Source organism: Charadrius vociferus, unplaced genomic scaffold (genome assembly GCF_000708025.1).
Source record: "Charadrius vociferus isolate BGI_N301 unplaced genomic scaffold, ASM70802v2 scaffold190, whole genome shotgun sequence".
NCBI lineage: Eukaryota > Metazoa > Chordata > Aves > Charadriiformes > Charadriidae > Charadrius > Charadrius vociferus.
The window spans coordinates 1,808,317-1,819,791 of NW_009646608.1; the positions used below are offsets into that span (position 1 = coordinate 1,808,317).

An 11,475-nucleotide genomic window follows, 5' to 3' on the forward strand; every position below is an offset into this window, starting at 1 on the left:
GGGGTTGCACAAGTTCCTCCCATCCCGGCGAGTTCTATTTGTGGATTTAACAAACTTGAGACTCTCTCGCCCGGGTTTATCGGAGATTTTGGGAACACGAAGAACTTTTGCTTTCAATCCCCCACAGCCCGCGGATGGCTTAAAGGCGACTTTCAGCACGGCAGCTCTTTTTCTTCTCAATTTCTTCATCCTCTCTGTAAACCCAGATGTGGGCTGTTGCCTTTCGGAGTTTCCTCCGGAGTTTATTGCTCCCGCGCCGCCCGGCTGCTCGGTGCTTTTCTGGCTGGGTGGCACTTCAGGGTGTCATCCTGCCCAAGGTGTCTCCTGGACAATAAATTATAACCTTGCTTTATATTGCAACCCTGTTTTTAAGTATAATTAAAGTCACTGGGTGCTGCATAAACAAATTTTTTTTGGTGGGGGGGAGAGAGGCTGAACAGGGGACGCTGTCTCCTGCACTGTTGTCTGTCACCTCCCATGGGGGATAACCCCTCGTGTCCCACCCTCCATCCCATACCTGCTGTGCTCTGCTCTCACCCCACCAAGGAGAAAATCACTTACGGTATTCAAATGCCTCTGTCACAGGGCCCGGTGAACGCAGTTGTGCAACCCAAAGGGCTTTTCGGTGTTTATCCCTGTTCTGCCAGGGAATATCTTGATTGAGCTTCCCACTCTCCCGGTTTGCATCAGCCTAACGTCAGCTCATGGTTCGGGGTTTTGCCGCATCCCTGCCCGCTGGAGCATCTGCTCCAGCCCTCTTGCATCCCGGCTTTCCCAAGCTCGTCCCCACAATGCCGGTGGCGTTTGGCCCATGGGTGCGCCGTGGCCCTGCTGGAGCATCCATCCCTCCCTTCCCCCTGAGCCCTTCCCCGGGGCAGCCCAGCACGAGCTGGAGAGCAAGGGAAATATTTCTGTGGTTGCATCAGGGTGTTCCTGGCTCCCGCCTTTCCCGCGGATACTGGGAGCTCGTGCACCACTGGGGCTTCCCCAGCTGCTTGCGGTGCCCTGCCTTCAGCTCTCCGACCCCCCAGGGGAGCTTGTCCAGGGCCAAACCCCGAGGAACCGCGTTTTCTGCGTGCGTGCGTTTGTGGGTGGCATTTGCCATGTTGTGCTCGGAGTTCATGGTGTGCCAAGCCCCGCGGGGGAGCCCTGGGTGTCCCCAGCTTCCCCCGCTGCATCCTCTGCTCGCAGAGCTGCTGGGGACAGCACCATTCCCGGTGAGATGTGTCCTCCTAAGGAGCCTGATCCTGCGCAAAAACTGCTGGAAAACCCTGCCAAGGGGCTGTCCCCCTGCTCTGAGGCTGTCGCCCTGCCCCGGGGAGGTGTTTGGGTGGAGGCAGGTGGTGGAGTCCAACACGGTGAGAGAGGAGGAGAGGTGATGGTCATGGGTGCAAGGGAGGCTCAGCCCTGCGTTGGTGGCTGGTGACCTCTTTTCCTCCAAGATGCAATCCCCGGGTCTCCTGACACGCTCCTGGCTGTGAAGGGCACCGCTGGGGTTTGCACACACAGGTGTGTGCCCCATGTCCAAGCTGTCCCCGCATGTTCCCGTGCCCAACCTGTGCCCCAAGACACCCTTAAACCCTTCTGGGTCACAGCAGAGTGACGTTTCTATTGGGAAACCATTTGCGTCACCTTCTATTTAAATGAAGCAAACAACTAAGCAAAAGGAAAAGCTTTTGCACCTCCAAATTCCTGCTCATTCCTCCCCGCCAGTCTTTGTTCGCTGTGCCGTGCTGGGGCGAGCTGGGACAGGCCCTGGCCAAGGGCGCTGCGAGGGCTGTGCGGTACCAGTACTCCGGGCAGTGCCCCCGCTGCCGTCCCGGGGGTGGTGACGAGCCCGTTCCTATCCCAGTAACAGGATTTATATGAATTTTTCCTTGTGCGGTGTCTGATGCTGTAAGTTTTGGGAGGGCTTGCACGTCCTCAGCAGTCTTACCTGCAGCGCAGGAGGCAGACAGGATTCATTTGGGGCTGGAATTGGAGCTTTCCTGGATTCCTGTCATCTGGGGGATGCTGGAGCCATGGTGGTGTTGCAGCCCTGGGCTCGGTCCTTACTGAACTGAATCTTTCCGTGACCATCTGAGAATGATGTTCCTGAAGGCAGGAACTCAGCGGCTGGAGCCTTTGTCCCCGATGGTGTCCCCAGGAGAGGAGCAGGCACAGCCTCCCCAGCTGGATCCGTCCTCCTGGAGGACACCAGCGCCACTGCAGCTGCGTTTTACAGAAATGGGATGGTTTGGGTGAGATGGCGGAGGACTTTGCTGTGATGGGGGGGAGAAGAAATGGGCTCAGAAATGCCCTGATGGGCTCTAGTGCTGCCCGCGGTGGTGTCCAGCTCCCAAAATTCTCTCCTTTGCCATGTCTCAAACGATCCTGAACCTGATCAAAATACTAACGGCTGTTAATGAGGTAGGGCAGGTACGGGGCTCGTCGCCACCTGGCAATGCATCAAGTGAGCCGGGTGCCACTGCGGGAACGTCTCCTGGGTGCCTCTCCCTGACCTGGCGCTGCTTGCAGGTGGCACCAGGATTTGGGGGAGAAGGGGAATGAATAGAAAAGGAGATCAGGAGGTGTCCAAACCCCTTACAATCATACCTCTTTTTAACGCTGTTAAAGGACCATATTTGTAGAGCGATTCTTATTGGCAGGGACTTCTGGAGGTCTCTGGTCCAACCCCCCCAATTAGCTTTGAGGCTAAATCAGGCTGTACGGCGCCTCAGCCAGGTGAGATCTGAAGCTCTCCTAGGATGGAGATCCCACCACCTCCCCAGGCCTCTGCATCACCACCTTACACAAAGAATTACTCTCTTTACACCCCATTAGGATTTCTCCCCTTGCAGCTTGGTGCTTCTCATCCTTTTGCCGTATGTCTCCACGTGTCTCTAACCGTCTGGGTCCCTTCGGGGCCACGAGTAGCTCCTTCAGCTTCAAACCCTTCCCCGTTTGGCTGGATGACGTTGGCAGGAGTGTGGTTTTTGGAAAGCAGAGCCATTGACACCTGCGGGGTAGTGATGATGGCATCGCAGGGAGCAAAATGTGTTCGCGTTGCTTCTGGCTTGCTCCACCTGCAGCCCAGCTGAGCTGGGCAGCACCAGCCAGGGCTTCCTCTGCCTCCAGTAACAGGTGGGAAAGAAAACCGCTTCATCTTTGTTGAGGTACAAATTCAAGTTGCCTCAAAAGAAAAAAAAAAAAAATAATCTCGTTTCCTCTGAAACTTCAGAACCCCAAACTGTGAATCAGTTGGGAAAATGAAAATCGATCCTTGTGGAAATAAGAACCGCCCGGGCACGTTCTCGGCAGAAGTTAGATGTCCAAAAAAAAATCCAGGTGGATAGCTGTAAATGCACTTTGGGAGGGAATGAGCATGCCTGGAGCTGCTTGGCATGGTCTCCTGGGCTTCAGACGTGTGGGCTTTGTAGCCACAGTTGGTGGCAACCTAGACCGTCTCCTCTGTGGTGGAGCTGGGACCTTTCAGTGTGGGCAGCTGTCTTCTGGCTGCTCAGGAGCTGATGGGCACACTTGCTCGTCTAGGTGGTCAGGAAGGCTCAGCCCTTGGCAAAGTCCTGCTACGTGCCTCTTGGGTGCTCCACTGGGTTTTCCAGTGTCTCCATCGCTGTGGCCACGGAGCTGTGGCCTCGCTGGTACTGTGAGCAGGAGAAAACCAAACTCTCTTGGGCGTCTCCCATCCTCAGGGGTTGCATTGCGGAGCCCTCACTGAGCTGACTGACCTCAAGGAGGAGAACAAATACTTTTCCATTAAAAAAAAAAAAAAGACACTTTTAAATTTTTCTCCTTAAAATACCTTAGGTGGAAGGGCAGCTCTGGAGGTCATGAGGTCCAACCTCTGCTCAGAGTGGGACCAGCTTTCAAGTTAGCCCCAACATGAGAAGGTTTTTCTTATTTTTTTCCCCCTCTGTAAATCCCAGGAGGATAAAGAACCTGGGCACAGGGTGCTGCTTCTGCTGCTCTGTCACATATCCCCAGAGCCTGGGATGGGGTCACCTCTGTCCCCATCCTCTTGGTGATTTGCGTGGCATGGTGATTTCACATTGATTTCCAAAAATCCCTGCGCCTGCCGTGGTGGGGAAGAGAAGCTCTTCTTCAGCTGGTGCTTGTTTATAGAGCGTGATCCTGTTATGGCGAGTGCCGGAGGGACCAGAGGTGAGAATAAACTGAATATTATAACCCTGCAAACTGCAGGCTGAGCCGGCGGAGGCAGAGCTGAACCACCCGGGCTGCGGGATTGGGATTTCCAGGTGGAGTGAGCAAGAGGCAGGGTGGCCTCGTGCAAGGTTTTCCTAAAATATGGGGAGGTTGGAGCATCCTCCGTCCCATTCCGCAGTATGAGTGGATTTGAGGAATGGGGTTTAAGAGTCGAATGCAGATTGCAGCGAGCGACCACTTTGCGTGTAGATGGTAAAGAAAATGCACGGTTATGCTGTAATGCACAGGAAAAGGTGGGGGGGAGGGTGGGTTTAAACGAACTTGAGCGGAAACGAATTACAAAAATCACACTAACGGCAGTAAAGTCGGTGAAATGACATTCTGGCGTAAAAGGCAGAGCAAAACTAATTAAATATTTAATGCTCGTAAGAGGCACTGGCACTTCGCGAGGTATTAAGCGTGATGAAGATGTAAGTAGTTGTCATCATCTGCTTCGGCATCTGGTCCGGACAAACCTGTTTGCTCCCCCCTGTCCCATCGCAGCCAGCCCTGGTCTGGCCTCGGGGATGTCACCCTGGCCCCTGGGTCACAGGTGGCCTCGGGGACATCACCCCAGCTCCCGGGTGGCAGATGGGGACTCCATAGCGTGGCTCACCCCGGTCCTGCGAGCCAGGCACAGGGACCGCCACCAGGTCCCTGCAGCATCCAGCTCCGGGCTGCGGGACAGGTTTTGTTTTTAGGGAGAGAAAACCAACCTCAGGGAAAAGGGAATTTATAGCAGAGACCCAATTTGTACCAAATCCGTGTGACCTGGGAGCCGCGTGCCAGTGAGCGCAGCTTTTGGGTCCTTCCCATCCCCACTGCTGTGAATCCCTGTGGGATGTTCATCACGCGGTGCCTGGCCGAGGTCGCCCGGCGCGTTGTGTAGCCCTGAGACTCGATCCGTGCTTTTAGGATGGAAAAAGAGGAGTCCCGGTGTCTCCAGCTGCTGGGATGAGAGGGCTGGAGGCAGCGCAGCCACCCCGGGGCTTGGAAGGGTAGCGTGGCTGGCACGGTGCTTTCCTGCGAATGCAGGACACTTCAGCTCCATGCAAGAAAAAAAAAAAAAGGGGGCAAAAATTTGTAAAAGTGGAATGTGGGACTTCCCCGAGGTGAAGGGAACCAGTGGGGCTGCCTTTCCCAGCTCGCCTTCACTCCTGGGGTGCACTTACTGCTGGGGAGGGACTCTAGGCTGGGACGTGTGTTATACATCCCTTGGGAGGGATGGTTGGTTTGCTTGGAGATTTTTAATTATTTTTATTTTTTAACAACTCCTGCTACCGTCCCTGACTCCAGGCTAAGCACGTTTATATCCTATGCTTCCCAGGAGCATCCCGGGGCTAGCAAGGATCGCGTTCACCTCTCCTTAAGGGGCTGTTCTTGCCGCCGGGGCGAAGCCGGAGCGTTGGGTGGGGAAAGGCAGGGCGATGAGGTACAGCTCCCCCGGCTCCGCCGCAGCTGCTGAGCTCATGTTTAGCTCATTATTTCAGCTTGGGAGCTGATGGGAGGCAGTTTGCAAAGATGCATTTAATGGGTGAAAATTCATTAAATTGTTTTCCAGGCTCCGTTGTGCCAGTTAGTGCCAGCATCCCTTCCCCGAACCGTTGTGCCGGTTATCCTGCATCCTTCCCTGAACCCCGGCTTTGCCAGGGAGCTTTGTTTTGAGCAAAGGATTTGAGGTGCAGGGCACGGCTGCACCGAGGCACTAAGGGATGCCGCCGGCACCGAAATGGGGGGGCAACCATGGGGAAAACCTCATTTAAAAAATAAAACGACCACAAACCTCTGTTTTTGCAGATTGGGAGCTTGGAAAACTACTACCACTTTCACCACAGCAAGACGTTTAAGCGCTCGACGCTGAGCAGCCGGGGACCACACAACTTCCTCCGCATGGACCCCCAGGTACGGGGCTGGGCAGCCCAGGGATCCCCCAGCCTCTCTGGGGGGTGGTGGGTTGGGGGTCCCCACTTCCCCTTGGAGGACCCCGTTGGCTTGGTCCGGGTCAAGCGTGAGCCCGAGCATCTTGCGATGACATTGTCATCCTTGAACCGCGGCCCTGTGCATGCACGGGGTGACTCACTGGACACGAGTACGTCGATCGGCGATGAAAAAATACTTAGAAGTGACTAAACGCTAACATCTGCCTGAAAGCCGGGAGGAAGAAAAGGGAGGAAAAAACAAAAAAAAGCCTTCCAGGATCGAAAGGCTGTTGCATGCTCGGGGTGTTGATCCAGTTGCCACAACATTTGCTGCCTCAATGGTTGCTATGTGTGAAATCCTTGGCAAGAGCTCCGCGTTGCTTTTTCCTAGAGCAAGCATCCGAAGGGATTTTGCAGCGCAGCTGAATTGGGGGTGGTGGGGAAGGGCTGCACCCCCTGCCTCGGCTTTCCTCCTCCCACCGCTCCACCTGAGCTCTGCGAGATGCTACTTCTGCAGAGCAGGGGAAGGGTTAATGCATGGGGAGGGTCTGTTTTTTTGAGGGAGAGGGAGAAAGAAATGCAGAAAAAGCCACAGCAGTGAAGGTACCTGCGCTGTGGTGAGCTGCTGGGGCTTGCACCAATGTCTGGCCACCCTTGGGGTGCTCCTGGCCACCCCTGGGGTGGTCTTTCCCGAGATGTTTCCAACCCACTCAGCACATCCCATCCCATACGCGTCTCCCCAGACCCGCACAGCGACCCCGCTTTCCCCAGCCAGTTGGCTGTTAAATATTTGGACAGGGTCTGTAGCACATTTCTGAGGGGGTACATGCGTGGCTGCTGTGTTGCCGGTGGGGGAAACCTCAGTGAGGAGATCTTGGGCGCCCTGGAAGCGTGCTGGGCTCTAATTAAAGCTGTTTGCCCTCGGGGAGGTGCACAGGCATCCCAGCAAATGATTAATTCAACTCTGCAATTGAAATACCTCCATTTAAATGAGTCTAGTTATAATGCAAACCGAATCAATTGGCTTTTAGTCGTATTAACATTTACCTTACCTTGGTCTGTGGACTGCAAGCTGGAGCAATTAGCTCCGTGCTCTTAATCCTTTGTTATCACTTGGAGTTCAAGACCTCTTGGCATGTGTTGTCTCTCCTCCTCTCCCATGCACATTTGCAAATCGTTTTGGAGATGTCTGGGCATTTGGACGGAGATGTCTGGGCATTTGGACATGGATGTCTGGGCATTTGGACAGCACTGGCTTAGTATGCGCGATGCCGGAAAACATCACCACCACCACCAGGCATGAGGAAACACAAGCTGGAATAGTGAAGGTGGAAACAAATCCTGCAGCAATCCCGAAAACCCAGCAAATACAATTGTTTTTCAGCTGTTGGGTGGTTCGTGCCTTCCAGGGGCTATTGTTCCCAGTGCCATTATTTATTGGTTTGCTCTGCCGTGGGGGTCGGTGGCACAAGGGCCAGGTCCCAACAAGAGGACCATGGCCAAACCCTCCGTCCTGAGGACACGGGCGGCTGGGGAGGAGGAGACCCATGGAACACAGGGCAGTACCCGGGGGCCTGGTCCCCATGGGACCACGCTGCTGCTGAGCTCCCCTCTTGCCCCAGGAAATTCCCGTGGCCGGCGGCTGCTCCCTTTGGGGCTGATACGATCCCGGCTATGCGGCAGGTGATGGAAGGGGAGGAGGGATGCAGAGTGGGGTCACACCATGCTGTGCCACCCCTTGTACAGGCTCATCTGGAGAAGAGAAGGCTCCGGGGAGATCTTATTCCGGCCTTCCAGTGCCTAAAGGGGCTACAGGAGAGCTGGGGGAGGCCTTTTTACTGGGGCATGTAGTGACAGGACGAGGGGGAATGGCTATAAACTGGAAGAGGGCAGGTTTAGATTAAACATTAGGAAGAAGTTTTTCACTTTGAGTGTTGTAAGGCACTGGAACAGGTTGCCTCAGAGAGGTTGTTGAGGCCCCATCCCTGGAGGTGTTGAAGGCCAGGCTGGAGGTGGCCTTGGGCAACCTGGTCTGGTGGGAGGTGTCCCTGCCCAGGGCAGGGGGGTTGGAACTCGATGATCTTTAAGGTCCTTTCCAACCTAAACCGTTCTATGATTCTATGATTCATCTTGCAGTTGGGTTGGCCAAAAACTTTCCCAGCTCGCTGGGATGCTCCTGTTGGCCCTGGCAGTGCTTGAGCCTTCAGCCTCGCTGCTCCAGTCTCTTAATCCTCATCGGAGGATGTCACAGCCTCAGTCCCTGTGCCTCTGGCCACGTGCTGTTGCAAAATCGACCCCACCTAAATTATTTCTGCTGTGCTTTATGGCAAACGCGTGCTGGAGCCATCTCGTTTGTCCTGGATCTCCCCTTTGATTCCTGCACATCCACTGGAATAAGTGAAGCTGTTGCTTTTCTGGAGCTGCAAAGGGAGCTACATCCTCCTCTGCGCTGGTTGTCGTGTTTGGTGGTGCTGCCATGGGGGGGTGGATCTGGGCATCACCCGCTGAAAATCTCCAAGTAAGGGGGAACGTAAAAATCTGCCCCTCCGTTCCAGCAAGGGTGAAAGGTTCAGCTCGGTGATAGCTGTGCCACCTCGCGGAGTCCTTTGGTGCCACTCACAGTCACCTCGTTATTGCTAATTAGGGTTTGCAGGGATAGAGCTGGGAACACCCCCCAGGCTCAGGACTGTGTTGTAACAGTTATGACTGTTTCTAGTAGCAAAAAGACTTTTTTGTTTTTTTCTTTCTTTCTTTTTTTTGTTTTTTTGGGTTTTTTTTGAATTTCTGAGAAGCTTTTCCCCCTTCCCGGATGAGTGATGGAAGTCGATCTGAGTTTCGCAAGCTGCGGGAGCTATTTGCAGGGATGCCCCGGGCTCCTTCCCGCTCGCCTGTTGTTTTCCCACACCAGCCGCATCGATTTAGCAAACCCTCCTTGAAATCAATGCCATTAAACTGCTGATTTCTCTGTGTCCGCACAAGACTTTCCCATCAGCTCCCGGTTGGCAGTGCTGGGGTCGATCAGGAGCGCGTTTAAGATGAAGATGTGCCTGTGAGGCACCGCAGCTCCTGGCAAAATCCCGCATCTTCCCGTGGCTCCTGCATCTGGCGAAGCCTTGGGGGACGGTCATAGCTATGGCTTGGGTGGCAATAGCCCCCGTAACGCTGCCAAGGAGTGCTGCTTTAAGGAGAAAAGCCGGGTAATTGGGCCATATCCTCTATTTAATGTATTTTTATTGTTTTTAACTAGACCATGAAGTTGTATTTTTGCTTCCAACGCTTAAATCCATCGTCATATATAAGCAAAGCAGCGGGCTGTCGTGAGCCAAGGCAGCGTGGAAACTCATTTTTCTATGAAATATAAATATATTTTTGTGGGTTTTTTTCCTTTCAACAGTTTTGGTTTTTTTTTTCTTTAAAATATAAATGTTTAAAAATCAAGCCCTAGGCTGGAAACTGTCGAGTTTCTGATACGCACAGCTCCCCATCCACCTCCATCCGAGTCAGAAAGCTATAAACCATGCAAGAAGAACTTGGTTGGGCTGACAGTTTTCACAGAAATTGCCCCAACAAAAACTTGCATTTTGGATTTTTATTCTTTGCCGTTGCAAAGCCTTATAATCAAAAGAATAGAGACACATCCCCACGAGTATCTCTGCCATTCCCAAAAGTCCCTGAGCCGTTGGGAAGAAGGTGTCCGGCGAGGAGGGATGTGCTGCAGAGCCTTCCCAGCTCACCGGCTGCTGCCTCCCTTCTCCCCCCACCACGAGCATGCGTAAAGCTTTGGTCTATAAATTATTTTTACAACCTATTCTTAATAAACCTGGGTTAAATCTCCCTGCTGAAGGCAGGAGAGCCCTTTTTGTGGGCAATAAAGGGTCTGGGGGGGGAAAAACGCTCACCAGGGATGGGATGTGGCTGCTCCCAAACCGGCACCTTAGGCAGCTCCCGCCGCAGCAGCGTGGGCTAACACCGGCATTTCCCAATTCTGGCCTTTTCCGGCTCATTTCCTGTTTGAACTCTTTACATGTCATGCCCCACTGAAAAGCAAACACATGTCAGAGCGGTCGGCCCCAAGACCACCTCGCCTGCAGCCGGTGCCAAAAACGCCTCTCTGGAGCCGGCCGCGTTCCCCGAGACCTGCCGTGGCCACGTGTGATCATCCCATATTTTTGGGAAATGTGTGTTGCGCTTGGATAAAGCCCCCAATTTTATTATTTTATCAGGAGGAGGGGTTGAGCAGCCCCAGAGCCGGGTGGTGAAGTCTTGGGGGGTGGGAAGGATCAGCCCCAAAATTAAGCCAAGCACCTGAGTCTTCTCCAACACTTTGACTAAACGCTTAAATATGTGGTTTGCCTCCAGCGGGACTTCAGCATGTGCTTCATTAAGCTGCGGGGGTTTAGGCACATGCTTGGAGGCGACGTTATTTATACTCAAGGGTTTTGCTGCACCGGGAGAGGAATGCAGTCCCTGGCTCAGAGACCACAAAGAGCCGAACTTGCCCTGTCCCTCTCTCCATCCATCCTTTATTCCCCCAAAACGAAGTCGCTACCTCCGCAGCAGCCCTGCCAAAGGAGCTGGGGGAGTTTGCAGGAGCATGGGGTGATGCTGGGATGGGTGTGGGCTGCGCTTTGCACAGTTTCCGCATCCCTCATCCCATTTCTGCATCCTGCATCCCTCATCCCATTTCCACATCCTGCATCCCGCATCCCGTTTCCACATCACCCATCCCATTTCCGCATCCCACATCCCATTTCCGCATCCCGCATCCCGTTTCCGCATCCCCCATCCCGTTCCCGCATCCTGTTTCCGCATCCCGCATCCCTTTTCCGCATCCCACATCCCATTTCCGCATCCTGCATCCCGTTTCCGCATCCCCCATCCCATTTCTGCATCCCGTTTCCGCATCCCATGTCCCATTTCCGAACCCCACATCCCATTTTCACATCCCGTATCCTGTTTCCGCATCCCGTTTCTGCATCCCTCATCCCATTTCCACATCCCGCATCCCATTTCTGCATCCCGCATCCCGTTTCCGCATCCCCCATCCCATTTCTGCATCCCGCATCCCGTTTCTGCATCCCCCATCCCATTTCTCCATCCCGCATCCCGTTTCCGCATCCCACGTCCCATTTGCGATCCCCACATCCCATTTTCGCATCCCGCATCCCGTTTCCACATCCCGTTTCTGCATCACCCATCTCATTTCCACATCCCGCATCCCGTTTCTGCATCCCGTATCCCATTTCCGCAGGCGATGCCCGGCTCTGTGCCGGTGGGCGATGGCGGACAGCGTGCCCAGGGGCGATGCTGACCCGTGGCTCTGCTTGCAGGTGGGCAGGCTGCAGCAGCAGGA

The 11,475-nt window shown here is 54.2% G+C and overlaps 1 protein-coding gene across 1 annotated transcript in view; it reads left to right on the forward strand.

The window, feature by feature from the left end:
* Nucleotides 1–11,475, forward strand: part of PCSK6 (proprotein convertase subtilisin/kexin type 6) — a 44,388-nt gene that overhangs the window by 7,451 nt on the left and 25,462 nt on the right. The window contains exons 2-3 of the mRNA XM_009887511.1: nt 6,001–6,136; nt 11,474–11,475. The exon at nt 11,474–11,475 is cut by the window's right edge and continues 81 nt beyond it. Of these exons, the coding sequence (XP_009885813.1) occupies nt 6,001–6,136; nt 11,474–11,475 (138 nt within the window). The remainder of the gene's footprint in view (nt 1–6,000; nt 6,137–11,473) is intronic.